Source organism: Oncorhynchus masou, chromosome 28 (genome assembly GCF_036934945.1).
Source record: "Oncorhynchus masou masou isolate Uvic2021 chromosome 28, UVic_Omas_1.1, whole genome shotgun sequence".
NCBI classification, from domain to species: domain Eukaryota; kingdom Metazoa; phylum Chordata; class Actinopteri; order Salmoniformes; family Salmonidae; genus Oncorhynchus; species Oncorhynchus masou.
In genome coordinates, this window is record NC_088239.1 from 51,621,190 (window position 1) to 51,638,455 (window position 17,266).

The window sequence follows — 17,266 nt, forward strand, 5'->3', positions numbered from 1 at the left end:
AGACCTTGGTCTCTGTATGACTCCCTGATAAAATAAACGTTTAAAAAAAGAAAAATTCTGCTGTTCATTAGGTTAAGGTGTAGCATTATTTGCAATGACTCAAAACAAACCGATTAATAGAAAATTAATACTGTATCACTCTGGACACAATTCGGTTACTGTAACGTTCATATATAGTCATTGACCGTAACACATTTGGTATACAATAACCAATGACTGCATGACAATAACTTTAGAAAACTCCGCCTCTAACCCACCAGCTGATAGGTTTTGTGGCCGTTTGGGATTGTTGTGATGGAAGGACGGAGCCATCTTGTTTTATTTCCTTTCTGGAATACATTGTTGGACAGGCCGAATGAAAAACAGGGCTTAATAATAAGGATGTAGCGCGTAATCTACCATATATTTTCATATTTTTGAATGGCAAGGAACTATCTTTGGCGCTGATAGGTCGGAAGCAAACGTTGGATCTCGGTTTATTTAATTTCTTAAGTAGAGGAGTTACTATGAATGGAGGATAAATGTTGCCAAAGGCTGACAGCAGCAGTTACGTCCTTCTCTCTTTGCTTTTCGTCCTCACTTTAACAGACCCACCACGAACAGGTAAGACCGGTGAAATGCAATTGGTTGTCAGCAACTTGCTCATGTATGTAACGTTATACCCGTGAGCTGTGGTAGGCCTAATTCTACGGGAATTTAGCTAGTGTAAATGGCGTTTCAAGCTAGTTTATCCACTGGTCTCAATTTTTTGCCGCTGCCTTTGATGAACAGCGCGCGGTGTTGGCTCACTAGCCCACTTACTGCGTAGTTATCCAACGTACATAATTTTGTTTTAAAATTTGTTATATGGGGACATTAATCAATATTGAATTGTAACTAGTTAGATCCATTTTGCAGTTCAATCGTCGGTATGGTTTACACTTTGCTGGAGAGAACGTTTACAAGTTATAGCTAGCCCGATGAAAGTTTAGCATTAACGTTACTAGTTAGCAGCTTTAGTTAGCTAACGTCGTTAGCTGTAGCTGCTGCACTTTATGTCCAGAACCTAGTACTAACTAGTCTTGTCACCATACTAGCATTGACTTCGATAACAGGTTTAGTATCGCAATACTCGATACCACGGCAAAACATATTAGTCACTGAATCGCACTTGATCTAGATAAACTCAGGTTGTAAATTAGCTAACGTTACAGCTCTGGGCCCGATTATCGATAGATCTCAGAGCTGTTTCCCAAACCCATCGTTACATTACTAAAGTTGCACATGAAAACGCTCGTTATTTACCGACCGCCAGTAGAATAACTAGCAACGCGCGTCCATAGACGCTTTCCCCAAAGGGTCACCACAGATCTCTGCCAAACATATAATCAATATGTTTATCTGTCTCTGACCGCCGATCATTTTAAGAGGTTGACAACAAAGACAGTTGCCAATGACTTTGCAATTGTTACAAACAATCGAATAGTGTTGAGCGGTTAGTGTTTAAAAAAATAAATCAGTTCGTTTCGATTATTAAAAAATAATCACGTGTTCAGTTTCGATTGAGTTTAAAACAATTAAGTCCAATGATGGTAGTGACTGCCCATTATTGCTTATCACCTATTTACCATTTAATTACATTACTTTACATGAATAAAATATTTCAGTTTTGAATATTACGTTTGTTTTATTTGATTACTTTATTTCATTCCAAGTCATCTGATTTCTATAGAGCTGCTGTCTGACAATCACTATTTTGTAGTTCTTCAACGTAACTAAGGCATACTTGTATGACTGCTGAATACCAACTATCTATCACATTGATACTGTATATTTCAGGTAGAGATACCTGGCGAAGCAACAGCTGCTCTCTATCCTCTCACAATCGCACATTCTTGTCTCTTCAGTAGCAGTCGTAAAAGAAAAACAGACTGGACAAGTAGATGCTCAATGGATTATTGTCATTACAGTTAGTTTTGCGCATAAACCATGGTAATTATGTCGAATATGGGCATGTTGGAAAGTCCCTACAATATCCCACAGTTCAGGCTTGGTCTGACTTTTAGAGAAATTGGCCTCACAGGGGGAAAGAATAACAAACTAAAGGGAATTCAAATAATTGATTTAAAAAACAAAAAATAGTTGACGTTTCAGTTAGTCACTGCACTGCAAATAAATAAAAATATGCTTCAAATGAGAACTGAGATGACTGCATTCAGAAAGGTTACATAAGCATATATAATTCAACAATATTGAAATCAATTTCATTTTCATTCAATTGAGATCTGTTTTGCTAATTGTAGGCTGCCTTCTGTCTGTCATTTTTACCTCTGTTTTATGATGTGTAACAACACGTGTGCAATGATGTGCCAAATCTTTATTTAGTGCATTATTATTGGGTAAACTAAGCATTAGAATAAGCCGCCTCAAAATTTGCAGCCGTGGTAATATCTTTCTAGGAGCAAACCCATCGTCAGTATTGTCAAATAATTATAATGTTAAGGTAAGATTTGAATGGATAAAGCTGATCTGAGAGCAGCGCTGACTTTCGTTCCTATCAGTATTGACTGTATGCCTCAATGACACACTTAGTGAATGTCCTTCCTGCTTGGTGTTTTGGCCATCGTTGGAACGAGGCATCGATAAAACAATCGTAAGCCTGAATTCCATCTCTATCTGGAAACTGGACCCTATTCAATTGTTGGACATCTTTTGAGTTCAATATTATTACATTGGACATTAATTTTTACGTCATTTTTCAGACAGCCATTTATGCATTAATGAATCAATTATGCAAGCATACAATCAATTTGACTTTGGTAAAAGCAATCTAACGACAACAATATGGTAAGCATTTATTTGAATGGTAAATCTCTATTGATTAACAAGATGTAGCCTATCCACAATACCGTTGAATGCATATTCAATTGGAATGCATGCATGCACTGGCTTATTGAGCTTGTTTTGGCTGATTACATGGGGCTACAGATGACAATCAGTTTTCCTTCCATTGGGACAATTAATTGTTTTTCTCTAGGCAAGAGGGGCTCGGTGACAATCTTTGGGAGAAACGTGAGAGGGGGAGATACCGAATTGTGATTTTTTTTTTTTTTTTTTGTCAGCTTTGAAATCAATCAGCATATTTTGTGCTATGGTTTGCATGTTATCGCAAAGTGCTAAGGTAGTGAATAGATTTTAGCTGCCAGCTAACAAGGAAAGTTGTCATGCAAAGCTGGAAGCTACCGGTATCAGTTTGCATTTTAGTGTTCTAGTATGTGTGGATATTATTTCATTAATAGTTTCAACATTTTTACACGCCGTGTCACATTATTCAAGTGTGAGGAGCTGACATGATGCACCCCAGACTCCCAGTGAGTGAAGCGGTTCCTCAGGACCGGCTACAGCTAGCAATGAGTAAGTGGAGCAGGGACTGTGAGCTGTAATAAGGGGTCGGCAGCGCATGACAAACAGGGCTTGATCTGTGAGACATTTGACACAAGTACTGAAAGTAACACATTTTCATAATCTAGTATCAAAAAGTAGAGAAGTTTCGGTATACCGTGCAACACTACCAGCTAGCTAATTCTGAACAAAAATATAATCGCAACATGTAAAGTGTTGGTTTCATGAGCTAAAATAAGATCCCAGAAATTTTCCATACACACAAAAAGCTTATTTCTCTCAAATTTTGTGCACAAATTTGTTTACATCCCTGTTGGTGAGCATTTCTCCCATTTGCCAATATAATCGATCCACCTAACAGGTGTGGCATATTTAAAAAAATTACACAAGTGCACCTTGTGCTGGGGATAAAAAGGCCACACGTTTGTCACACAACACAATTCCACAGATGTTTTTAGGGAGCGTGCAGTTGAATGTTTGTTTTTCTACCGTAAGCCGCCTCCAATGTCGTTTTAGAGAATTTGGCTGTACGCCCAACTGGCCTCACAACTGCAGACCACGTGTAACCACGCCAGCCCAGGACCTCCACATCCGGCTTCTTCACCTGCGGAATCGTCTTGAGACAAGCCAACAGGACAGCTGATTAATCTTTTTTTGTTTGTTGAATGCAGAGATACTATGACGAGATCCTGAGGCCCATTTCTGGGCCATTCATCCACTACCGTCACCTCATGTTTCAGCATAATGTACAGCCCCATGTTGCAAGGATCTGAACACAAGTCCTGGACGCTGAAAATGTCCCAGTTCTTCCATGGCCTGCATACTCACCAGCCATGTCACCCTTTGAGCATGTTTGGGATGCTCTGGATCGACGTGCATGACTGCGTGTTCCAGTTTCCGGCAATATCCAGCAACTTCACACAGCCATTGAAGAGGAGTGGGACAACATTCCACAGGCTACAATCAACAGCCTGATCAACTCTATGCAAAAGAGCTGTGTCGTGCTGCATGAGGCAGATGGTGATCACATCAAATATTGAATGGTTTTCTTATCCATGCCTTTTTTATTTAAGGTATCTGTGACCAACAGTTGCATATCTGTATTCCAAGTCATGTGAAATCCATAGATTGGAGCCTAATGCATTTATTTCAATTGACTGATTACCTTATGAACTGTAACTCAGTAAAATCTTAGAAATGGTTGCTTTTTAAATTTTTGTTCGGTGTAATTCGCAAGCTGCATTTCAGCTAGCAAATTGGCACGCAAAGCAAACTTTAGATTGCTATGTCGCAGGAGCAACACAAGACTGGGCCGTCTGCTGTTTTTTGTTAGCTATTGTTTCATTGTCCCAATAAGTAACCTAAAGATAATTTAGACTAGCTATTGTTGCCTTGAAATATTATTTTTGTTCAAAAGTATGTGGACAACCCTTCAAATTAGTGGATTTGCTATTTCAGCCACATCCGTTGCTGACCGGTGTATAAAATCAAGCACACTGCCATGCTATCTCCATAGACAAACATTGGCAGTAGAATGGCCTTACTGAAGAGCTCAGAGACTTTCAACGCGGCACCGTCATAGAATGCCACTTTTCCAACAAGTCAGTTTGTCAAATTTCTGCCCTGCTAGAGCTGCCCCGGTCAACTGGAAGTGCTGTTATTGGGAAGTGGAAACATCTAGGAGCAACAACGGCTCAGCCGCGAAGTAGTAGGCCACACAAGCTCACAGAATGGGACCACTGAGTTCTGAAGCGCGTACAGCGTAAAAATTGTCTGTCCTCTGTTGGAACTGGGTAGTGAGTTTTGCAAACTGCCCCTGTTCGTCGGGGAGCTTCATGAAATGTGTTTCGATGGTTTCGGTGCCAACTGTAAAGTTTGATGGAGGAGGAAGAATGATCTGGGACTATTTTTCATGGTTCAGGCTAGGCCCCTTAGTTCCAGTGCAGGGAAATCTTAACCGTACAGCATGCAATGACATTGTAGACAGTTCTGTGCTTCCAAATTTGGTAACTGTTTGGGGAAGGCCTTTTCCTGTTTCAGCATGACAATGCCCCCTTGCACAAAGTAAGGTCCATACAGAAATTGTTTGTTGATGGTGTGGAAGAACTTGATTGGCCTGCAGAGCCCTGACCTCAACCCCTTCGAACACCTTTGTGATGAATTTGAACGTCGACTGCAAGCCAGGCTTAATTGCTCATCTTCAGTGCCCGACCTCACTAATGCTCTTGTGGCTGAATGGAAGCAAGTCCCCGCAGCAATGTTCCAACATCTAGTAAGCCTTCCCAGACGAGTGGAGGCTGTTATAGCAGCAAATGGGGGGACCAACTTCATATTAATGCCCATGATTTTGGAATATCAGGTGTTCAAACACAAGCAGGTGTCAACACTTTTGTCCAAGTAGTATATTTGTCTAACCTCATAAACCATCACCTGTTAAACTGCAAGTGGTGGAAGAACCTATTATTGACTTAACCTCAAGGTTTTTATTTGGGTCTGGGTGAGAGCTTGATAGGGAAGGACATTCAACAAGCATGGCACTTACATAAGTAACTGATTGGCTGAGCGAAATTGATAAAGATTGTTGGAGCTTTTGTTAGACTTCAGTACTGCTTTTACAACGTTTTCAATCATAGTCTGTGTTATGGCTTTACACCCACTGCTATATTGTGGATAAAGTGTTACCTGTCTAACAGAACTCAGAGGGTGTTCTTTGTAATGGAAGCCTCCAACATAATCCAGGTAGAATCAGGAATTCCACAGGGCAGCTATCTTGGCCCCGTATTTCAATCTTTACGAATGAATTGCCACTGGCTTTAAGTAAAGCCAGTGTCTATGTATGCGAATGACTCAACACTATACACATCAGCTACTACAGCGAGTGAAATCACTGCAAGACTTAACAAAGAGCTGCAGTTAGTTTCAGAATGGGTGGCAAGGAACAAGTTAGTCCTAAATATTTCCAAAACTAAAAGCATTCTATTTGGGACAAATCATCCACTAAACCTCAACTAAATCTTGTAATAAATGATGTGGAATTTGAGCAGTGACTAAACTGCTTGGAGTAACTCGATTGTAAACTGTCATGGTCAAAATATGTTGATACAACAGTAGCTAAGATTGGGAGAAGTCTGTCCATAATAAAGCGGTGCTCTGCCTTTTTAACAACATTATCAACAAGGCAGGTTCTAGTTTTGTCGCACCAGTCGTGTGGTCAGGTACCACAGAGGGATCTCTGAAAATTACAATTGGTTCAGAACAGGGCAGCACGGCTGGCACTTAAATGTACATGGAGAGCTAACATTAATAATATGCATGTAAATCTCTCATAGCTCAAAGTGGAGGAGAGATTGATATGCTGAATGCACCGAGGTGTCTGTTTTAAACTACTTGCACACAGCTCTGACACCCATGCATACCCAACAAGACTTGCCACCAGAGGTCCCTTCAATCAATCAAATGTATTTGGAAAGCCCTTCTTACATCGGCTGATGTCACAAAGTGCTGTACAGAAACCCAGCCTAAAACCCCAAACAGCAAGTAATGCAGGTGTAGAAGCACGGTTGCGAGGGAGAACTCCCTAGAAAGGCCAGAACCTAGGAAGAAATCTAGAGGAACCAGGCTGAGGGGTGGCCAGTCCTCTTCTGGCTGTGCCGGGTAGAGATTATAACAAGTCCAGAACAGACTATGGGAGGCGCACAGTAGAGCCATGGCTACATGGAACTCTATTCCACATCAGGTAACTGATGCAAGCAATCGGATTGTAAAAAAGAAAGAAAAAAAGATAAAAATACACCTTATGGAACAGCGGGGACTTTGAGACGCACACATAAGACACACACTCTACACACGTGCACATGGATGTTGTATTGTAAATATGGGATGGTGAAGTAGTGGCCTGAGGGAACACTAAATGTATTGGGTAAAGTGTTATGAAATGTAATATAACTGCCTTAAGCTTGCTGGATCCCAGGAAGAGTAGCTGCTGCTAATTGGGGCCTTTAATAGATACAAACACGGGTGGATTTGGCCGACTTGCTTAGTTGTGAATAGCCTAGGCTACATTCTTATATATTCATACACACACACACACAATGTATGGCTCCAACCTTGGATACATTCTATGCGTCCATGTAAATGGGATGTTATTACAAAAAGACAGAACAAAAATGTTCAACATTTATTGGAAGAGTGGGTGGTCCTGGTGACGTTTGAGTTGACCCAAAAATCAAAATAACAGATGGTTAAATACCCATAGTTTCCTTGGTTACATTTGATCTTTGCTCAGAAATGGTATCTAGTGAGTGTGACATGAAATACGAATGACATTTTTGGTAAAACATTTTTTCACATGTTGTCATTTTTTTCTGCCATCATACAGTTCCCTTCAAACTTTTCCCTTTGTGGTGGAACATTCCAAACTGGAATTTGAGATTCAAAGGGTTAGTTCATCAGAAATTGCTTTTTTGTTTTGTTTCAGGTCCACGGCTAGCTCTGGCAAGATTATTGTCAGGTAAGCAGCGTCTCCTCTTAGTGCAGTGGATGTATAGGTATGCCAGGCTCCAGCAATTTGGGTTACTCATCTCTATCCTCAGCTTGTGCCTCTGTTGAATTTTCCCTTTCACAGCAGTGCTTTGTTTTTTCCATTGAACTCAGATATTTACTCTTAAACAGTTTTTTTTTTATGCATTCAACTCCTTTAACAATATTGAACTACCTTCAATGTATCCAGTGTGATTGTCTAGACGCCAGGCCTATATCTGCTCCGGGCCATAGTGAGAAAAGTTCTAACTTCTTTAGAAACCTAGGCCTTCTCACAGGAGAACCCCTGATGCTGTGGCACGTCTTATGTTAATCGCACATGGCACAGAGACGCTGACCCACTTAACTCTGCTTCTCTGTTACTAAGGAATATACAGAACTGCCAAAATAATGGAAACGCCAACGTCTTTAATAGGGCGTTGAGACACCAGAATCATTTCAGTGTGCCATGGCACAGATTTGAAGTGTGTGGAACTCTATTTGAGGGATGCAACACCATACTTCCACAATAATTTGGTGTTTAATTGATGTTGGAAAACGGTCCCAGAATCTCCCAGAAGTGTTAAATTGGGTTGAGATCTGATGACTGAGACACACCCTTTAAACCCCCTATGCTCCTTTAAGATCCCTCTCTTCTGGCCATTGTAGCCAAATTTAATGGGAAACTGGGCATTCTTATACGTTATCCTAAGAATGATGGCATGTTAATTGCTTAATTAACTCAGGAACCACACCTGTGGAATCACCTGCTTTCAAAATACTTTGTATCCCTCATACATTTTTTATTTTGGCACTTACATTTATGGCTAGACACTAAAATAACGGTATATAGTAGGCCTATGTCTTAGCCTGTCATGACCCCTTCTTTAAAAAAAACAATTGTTTATTGAGGCCTATTTTAGATAATTGTTATGCTCTGATACGTGTCCCTCATTTCTACGGTTTCTCATTTTTTTATTTCTAAGCGCAGTTGTCAATAGCACTCACAAGGATGACCACTGTTTATTTCTAGTTATAAGGATTTTTGTCTTGTTTAATAGCTAGTATCTACTCTGATTTTATTTTAACCACCAGACCTGAATTGAACTCTGTCAGAGTACTTGAGAGATTGTTGCATAACTGAATTCCAATAAATATTTTGTTTTTTTCCCCTTGATGCTTTCTTTTTATTAATTTTGTTTCCCAGAAAACGTTCATTATTTTAAGCATCGGTTGCATTAATGTAATGTTAATGATACATGGTGAAAATCTTATTTATCACTAGACAGGGGCAAGTGTCTAAGTAATGATCCTAAAAGCTGGAAATGCTCAATCTTCCATAGACTCGTGTTTTTATAGTTGGTACTCAACTGAGAGACCAGGAGCTGTGTTGCAGTGGCCATGTCAAAACTACTGGGGGCGCTGTGTGATGTTGGCCTCCCTCTGTGCTGTGTTTCAGAGCTGCGCTGCAGCCCTGGGCAGTTTGCCTGCCTCAGTGGGAAGATGCAATGCATCCCCTTGTCCTGGCAGTGTGACGGCTGGACTGCATGTGAGGACAAGAGCGATGAGTTGGACTGCCCCCGTGAGTAACACTTCTTCAACCCTGTACCTAGACCTCATCCTGAACTCTAGTCCCTCTCCCTAACAATCATGATACTCTATGTCCATTTATATTGTGTTGCATGCTCCAAAGTGAAGGACAGAGATTTCTTACATTCCCCACAATACTATAAGGCTCATCTTGAACAGCAGTCAGAGCAGCTCTAGATTTCTTAGAAAACAACTTTCTAAATGTCATGGGAACCAACAAACTCATATGTGCATATGTTTTGTTAACGTCTTTCATTTAGAGCTTTGTTTTTTTGATCAGTTTTGGGGAGATCAATTCTTTTAAAAAATTATGTCACATGCGCTAAATACAAAAGGTGTAGACTACTGTGAAATGCTTACTTACGAGCCCTTTCCAAACAATGCAAAACATGTTTTTTTTTTTAAATAAAGAATTTGCAAATAAAAATAGAACATGTAGGTAGGGGTTAAAGTGACTATGCAATCAGGATAGATACACTTCTAAATCAAATCAAATCAAATTTTATTTGTCACATACACATGGTTAGCAGATGTTAATGCGAGTGTAGCAAAATGCTTGTGCTTCTAGCTCCGACAATGTAGTAATAACTCTGTTACTCTGTTTATGTGGAGAGTGTGAGCATGTGGGTAGGGTCCAGTGAGTGTGCTTAGTCCGTGTAAGAGAGTTGGTGCAAAAAAGGGTATTAAGTCTGGTTAACCATTTTGATTAACTGTTCAGAAGTCTTATGGCTTGGGGGTTGAGGCTATTCAGGTGCCTTTTGGTCCTAGACTTGGTGTTCCGGTACAGCTTTTTGTGTGGTAGCAGAGAGGACAGTCTTTGGCTTGGGTGGCAGGGCTCTTTGCCAATTTTTCCGGGCCTTCCTCTGTCACAGCCTGGTATAGAGGTCCTGGATGGTAGCGAGCTCGGCCCCAGTGATGTACTGGGCAGTCCGCACCACCCTCTGTAACGCCTTGCGATCCAGGACTATGCAGGTGCCATACCAAGCCAAGATGCTCTCAATGGTGCAACTGTAGAACTTTAATGTGGTTAGATATTGCAGTAGTAAGCGATAGAAGGAAATCCTATTGTTTCCGCTACTTAATTTCTTAACTAGCGCTGATCGCTGGCTGCATTATAGGAATTCTGGAAAGGATTGGGTACACACACAGCATCTGACCTCCATAACACGGCCATCTTGTTTCATCTGGACTGTGTGCAAATTACATTATTTGATCAATTGTAGCAAAAGCAGTCAACATTTGACTTTCTTGTCATGAGAAATAACTAATGTTGATGACTTGTGACTGGGTTAAAAAGGCAGTTTCTCCATCCCCTAATAAGAAGTTCCTTGAGTCCAAACAAAGTTGTCTTCAGAAGGTTTTTTTTATGATCTTCAGCCAGTAGCCACTACATTCCTTTTTATTGAAACACTGCTTACTCTGGTATCTCTGTTTCGGATCCTCCCTTACAGCCATGAAGGATGAGACGTTTCACTTTGCCAATGAGTTTGACCAAGTGGAAGATGTCATCGGCGTGGCCCAGCCGATGCGCTTTAACAGTAAGACCCCACCTAACTACCTCCATCAGTCATTCACTCAGTACTTATCTAAGATGCACTAGAGAGATTTTAAAACAGTATCTAAACTACTGGAAGTGTTGCTAAAAGAACAGATGGAAAGCTTTTGTTACTGGACACTGTAGGAGCGCTAAAGCACCTTTCCCCTCCACAGAGAAGTGCCCAAGTGGGTGGCATCACTACGAGAAGACAGCCAGCTGCTACAAGGTATACCTGAGGAACGAGAACTACTGGCAAGCTGTGGACACATGCCAGAAAGTCAATGGCTCGTTGGCAACTTTCGTTACCAACGAGGAACTGCAGTTCATCCTCAAGATCGAGGTGGATTTCGACGAGAAAGTGTGCGAGCGCAGAGACCAGTGCAAGTGAGTATGTGTTTGCTAAGGATGGGTTACATGATGTGATATAGTGTTGATCTGAAGGCTGATGCTTTACTGTCCCATAGTCATTATTTCATCCAATTTCTCTCTGATTCAGGTTCTGGGTGGGTTACCAGTATGTCATAACCAATCGGAACCATTCACTGGAGGGCCGTTGGGAGGTGGCTTATAAAGGTGGGTGCAGTTAATATGAATGAAAATAGGCAAAAGGGAGCAGTTGAACTCAAGGAGCACTCATTGTCATGCTCATACAACCAAAGCAATAAACCTGTATCTTGTTCCCTTCTCTGTTCCTCTTCAGGGTCAATGCAGGTGTTCCTCCCCCCGGAGGGCCTGACTAAATTTGGAGAGGCATCTCCGACCCAGGACAACGTATTCTGTGCCCAGCTGCAGCGCTTTCAGATCAAGAGCATGAACGAGCGCGGCCTTCACAGCTGGCATGCCGAGAACTGCTACAAGAAGTTCCCTTTCCTGTGCAAGAGGAGTATGTCTGCTCTTATTAAAACCCAATGACCTATGTAGCTTCACAGGAGATAAAAGTAGCTTGATTGTAACAAGTGTAGATGTTCAGTGGAAATCTGCTTGTTTTGAGTCATAATTCTTCATAAAAAATATTGGGTGCTGGAATGCGTATGTAAATTAGGGAAGTCCAGCATCCTCAGTTAGTTTAGGTGTAGTTTTTGTTTGGTTCTGGTTGTAAACCTTTGATTGTCTTTAACAGGGCAAACATGTGTGGACATAAAGGACCAGGTGGTGACTGAGGGGTACTACTTCACGCCTAAGGGGGAAGACCCGTGCCTGAGCTGCACATGTCACGACGGCGAGCCAGAGATGTGTGTGGCCGCACTGTGTAATCGGCCGGAGGGCTGCAAGCACTTCGGTAAGGACCCCAAGGAGTGCTGCAAGTTCACCTGCCTGGACCCAGGTACTGCCTAAACACTCACACAATTCCCTATTTTAAAAAAAAATAGAAACTATGGGTGTTTGTGAATGTCCCACAAGGTGGCGCTCTTAACACATCTCACTTGTCATGTGCCTCAATGTTTGTCCCTGTAGTTTCAGAAGATGGAAGTAAAAGGACAAAAGTTGAGAAACGGTTGTATAAAATTATTTTAAAAAATAAAACATGAATTGTATTAAAATCTGGGCACTGTCTTTCAGAAGGCAGCAACCTCTTTGACTCCATGGCCAGTGGGATGCGTCTGATCGTCAGCTGTGTCTCCTCCTTCCTCATCCTCTCTCTGCTGCTGTTCATGGTGCACAGGCTCCGGCAGCGCAGACGCGAGCGCATCGAAACACTCATTGGAGGAAACCGTAAGCAGCGTATTTTATCACACTCATACGAACAACATGTCACCAAGCTCACTGCCATCCTTTGAAAAAACAGCCCTTTTTGGCCTTTTTAACAAACCCGGAACACCTCTCCTAGCTAGCCTGTATTCGTCTCCGGTACTTCAGTGTATTCACATTTTATTTGTGAGTATCCGTCTACATTGGTTTCAATTAGTGGAAATGTTGTCTTCTCTCTATCTTCAGTGCATCATTTCAACCTTGGACGGCGAGTCCCAGGCTTTGACTATGGCCCAGATGCTTTTGGCACTGGTCTCACTCCCCTGCACCTCTCTGATGATGGAGAGGGAGGTGCATTTCATTTCCAGGAACCTCCCCCACCCTACGCTGCCTACAAATACCCAGACATCCAGCACCCAGACGACCCCCCTCCTCCCTACGAAGCCTCCATCAACCCCGACAGCTTTCTCTATATGGACCTGGGTAGGCCTAAAATAACTTATGGACCACCCTGTGTTGTTACCATGATTTACTCACTTCCTGTGATAGAACAGTTTTGATTATTATTAGATACAATGTTAAGTATCTAGCTGTTCCTGAACCCTGTCCTCGCTGCTCTCCACAGCACGTCATGGAGTTCAGATGATCCCAAGTCAGATGAGGGATGTGGTAGATGCCATGACGGATGCCCCACCACCTGTCCCCGAGCCAGACTCTGTGCCAATGTCCTCCCAGGAGCGGGAGGACTCCATCGACAGCAGTACCCTCCTGGTGGAGCCTGACACCTCCACTGACGGCCACGCCCCTGACTCCATGCCTGCAGACTGCAGCAGCAGCTCCTCCCTCAGCACCATGGTATAGGACTGAGATGAGGGGAGGGGAACTGCTACGGTCTGGACCCACAGATTGAGAGAGGTGGACAGTGTCAGACGGGTCCATCATATGGAGGGTGGACTGGAGCGGACTGGTCCATTAGTTAGAGGAGAGGGTGAGAAGAGACTGGAATGGCAATAGAAGGTAGAGACTATCAGGATGGATTGAGGGACCAGTCTACTCCTTGAGGTGTGCAGCGGTGAGTAGAATCGGACTGGTATGTTTCTTAAACAGGGAAACTGAAACCGGTCGCGTGTCTGTCAGTTGAACTTGGAGAAAATGGTGTGAAGCAGACCACTTTCCTACAGGTGAAGAAGGATCTGGAAGACTGATTATTCTGTACAGAGAACTAACTGCACTACACCGGGCCGAGGAGGTTGAGTTTCTGCTTCTATTTTTCATTGGACAAAGCTTTTCAATTGTATTGTTTGAGCTTGATGCTCCAGATTGCCCCTGATATAAGTACTCCCTCGGGCATTACACCAGGTAATAATGGAGGGGGTAGATGGCTTGCGTCTTTTTGCTTATATCCTGGAGGCAGAGCTTGGATTGTCATTTGTTGGACTTAGAGAGCATCACACACAACTCGAAACATCGAGTGCTTCTGCTCTCCCTCCCTACTAGATCTCCAAGTCTCCTCCATGAATGAAATGCATTATTTTTCCATCACAAGCACTGCCTCCGAACTGGGATTTCTGCACTCTCCAATCAATCTGAAATGCTAAGACGTCTTCCAGATTGATGGCACAAATTTGAATAGAAAAATGAAAGGTTCTGCTACAAAAGGTTTTTTAACCTTACAAAAATATTTAGGTACGGTTAGTGTTAGCTCCAACTAACACACTGCTATTACTGTTTTCTGAGGTAAAAATGCTACAACTTTTCAAATAATCTTGCTACAGTATTGAATATCATTTTATGAGTTCTAATTAAAGTAGGTTGAGTATTGTGCCCTTTTCTTGGGTAAGAAGTAGGCTGTGACTTGCTTGTTGTGGGATCTGAACATTGATGGGTCCCCCCACCTTAGTCAATGAGTTCACCTCATGAAAGAGAATGTCAATGAATGGTGAATCAAGGTTAGCTTTTCAGTTGTAGCTCCTAGGGATGTGTAAGGGTAACTTACAGTTTTATACCCCCTCATGAAATTTGTAGAAGTGAACTTCTTAAGCTAAAGTGTTCTCATGAAATGATAATAACAATGAATACTAAATTAATTCTGTCTTCAACTGTCTGTATGTATGTGTGAGTGTTTATGTACACATCAATTCTCATTTTTGGAAGCCATTGGATCTGCTGTATTTCTTTTCTTACCAATGTACATTGTCATGTCAGTGTAGTTAAGATTCAGACTATAACATGACATTGGGGATTTACCTGTTTAGGTTTTAATAGTAGCCTATATGGGATTGAGTCGTAACCACCTTTCTCCTGTTTCATGATGACGGACAGGAAAATCTAACGCGGTAGTGAAAAAGCTACTAGGAAAACCACAATTTGTCCCCATTATGACAATCATTCTTTACACTCCTGATGTATATACTGTAGACCTTTGAGAGCCCTGCTGCTTGTTCACCTGTGGCGTTGAATGGTCATAGGAGTTGGAAGGCTACAATGCCAGGCCTATGAAAGCACAAAGGCCCCTATGAGGGTTTTGGAGTCATTTAAGTCCAAGCCCTTACCAGCCAGGATCTGCATAGCATGGTCATCTATATGGCTTTAGTCTATCACCAGCAGCAATGAAATGGTTGAAGATATCTTGAGAATTACAGCTTTGTGTGTACTATGTGTTTTATGTATGGTTGTATGTAGCATTTTTTTTTTCTCTCTTTGGTAGGTCTCAAGTTTTGTATTACATTTATTTTATTTTTTTAGCATAGACAATCCTTTTGTGGATTATCCAAGAAAATAATGTCTTGAATTGTTAAAAAAAAATCTTAAACTTTGGTGTGTGCATGCGTGTTTGGGGGTCAGATCTCAATATTTGGTTTGAGTGTGTTTTCAGCTTGTTTTAGGGCCTATGGTGCATGTTTTAGTCTTTAGGCATGCTGAGGTTTCCAACAGATTTTATCATTTAATCAAAGTTCTGCTCATCTTTGCCCAGGCTTAGCTCAGAGGCTTGCCAACAGGTTGATATAGATAAATGCATTGGAACCCCTACTCCATCCCCAACTGCTGGATTTTAAACTAGTTGATTTTGTTATCGACATGTTCAGTGAGTTAGAACATGTAAAATGCAACTGTTGATACATTTCATTGTATTCTCTTTAATTTCATAGCTTTTAAATTGTAACATTTTTGTTGCTTCTTTTGCAGGGGGCTTTTATGTAATTTTCTGGGGTGGATGTACATCTAACCAAATGCCAAATAAATTGTATCATGAAGGACAGATGCCTGTTGTCTCAATTTGGGGAAGGACTCTGAGAAGGTTAAGCCTGTAGTTTTAGAAGAGAACTTGAGACCATAGATGGTTGACTGAGCACTTGACCGCAGTGGGTGAATAGGGATACCTGCTTCTGCCTACACTATATAGTGCCTTTGGAAAATATTCAGACCCCTTGACTTTTTCCACATTTTGTTACAGCCTTATTCTAAAATTGAGGGGGTGAGGGGACAATTTAATCAATCTACATACGATACCCCTTAATGGCAAAGCAAAAACAGGATTTATAGAAAAATATATCGCATTTACATAAGTATTCAGATCCTTTACTCAGTACTTTGTTGAAGCACCTTTGGCATCGATTACAGCCTTGTTTTCTTGGGTATGACGCTACAAGCTTGACAAACCTGTATTTGGGGAGTTTCTCCCATTCTCTGCAGATCCTCTCAAGGTCTTTCAGGTTGAATGGGGAGCGTTGCTGCCCAGCTATTTTCAGGTCTCCAGAGATGGTGATTGGATTAATGTCCTGGCTCTGGAGTGGCTTCCGTCTGGCTATTCTACCATAAAGCCTGATTAGTGGAGTGCTGCAGAGATGGTTGTCCTTCTGGAAGGTTCTCCCATCTCCACAGAGGAACTCTAGAGCTCAAGTGACCATCGGTTATTGGTCACCTCCCTGACCAAGGCCTTTCTCCCCACCCCTGCTCAGTTTGGCCGGGCGGCCAGCTCTAGGAAGAGTGTTGGTGGTTCCAGACTTCTTCCATTTAAGAATGATGGAGGCAACTGTGTTCTTGGTGACCTTCAATGCTGCATAATTATTTTGGGACCCTTCCCCAGATCTGTGCCTCGACACAATTCTGTCTCTGAGCTCTACGGACAATTCCTTCGACCTCATGGCTTGGTTTTTGCTCTAACATGCACTGTCAACTGTGGGACCATTATATAGACAAATGTGTGCCTTTTCTAAATCATGTCCAATCAATTGAATTTACCACAAGTTGACTCCAAGTTGTAGAAACATCACGGACAATCATTGGAAACAGGATGCACCTGAGCTCAATTTCGAGTCTCATAGCAGAAGGTCTGAATACTTATGTAAATAAGGTATTTCTGTTTTTAAATTAATTTGAACACAAACTGTTTTTGCTTCTTCCATTATCGGGTATTGTGTGTAGATTGCTAAGGATGTTATTTATTTAATCCATTTTAGAATAAGGCTGTAATGTAAGAAAATGTGGGAAAAGTTTGCCCTTTGCTATGGGTCGACATACTTTCCGAAGGCACTGTATGTGTTTCTTCAC

The 17,266-nt window shown here is 41.7% G+C and overlaps 1 protein-coding gene across 5 annotated transcripts; it reads left to right on the forward strand.

Moving 5' to 3' along the window:
- The first annotated feature begins 288 nt into the window (after window positions 1-288).
- On the forward strand, window positions 289-15,972 carry LOC135517841 (integral membrane protein DGCR2/IDD-like). Of its 5 annotated transcripts, none has more exons than XM_064942485.1 (11): window positions 289-603; window positions 7,859-7,891; window positions 9,359-9,481; window positions 10,941-11,027; window positions 11,200-11,410; window positions 11,523-11,599; window positions 11,727-11,909; window positions 12,147-12,350; window positions 12,587-12,739; window positions 12,962-13,198; window positions 13,341-15,972. In XM_064942485.1, the coding sequence occupies exons 1-11, from the start codon at window positions 522-524 to the stop codon at window positions 13,574-13,576; spliced, it is 1,626 nt and encodes a 541-aa protein (XP_064798557.1). In that variant the 5' UTR covers window positions 289-521; the 3' UTR covers window positions 13,577-15,972. The 5 variants fall into 5 exon arrangements, with proteins under 5 accessions (XP_064798557.1, XP_064798558.1, XP_064798560.1 ...); XM_064942486.1 differs by having other exon boundaries at window positions 12,590-12,739; XM_064942488.1 differs by having other exon boundaries at window positions 12,147-12,305.
- Window positions 15,973-17,266: the final 1,294 nt, after the last annotated feature.

What these genes read in the sequence shown, in the direction of transcription:
- LOC135517841 (XM_064942485.1), top strand. Translation starts at nt 522, where the DNA reads ATGTTGCCAAAGGCTGACAGCAGCAGTTACGTCCTTCTCTCTTTGCTT. An exon ending in CGATGAGTTGGACTGCCCCC is followed by an intron (nt 9,482 to 10,940) that starts GTGAGTAACACT and finishes CCTCCCTTACAG; the next exon opens with CCATGAAGGATGAGACGTTT. An exon ending in AACACTCATTGGAGGAAACC is followed by an intron (nt 12,740 to 12,961) that starts GTAAGCAGCGTA and finishes CTCTATCTTCAG; the next exon opens with TGCATCATTTCAACCTTGGA.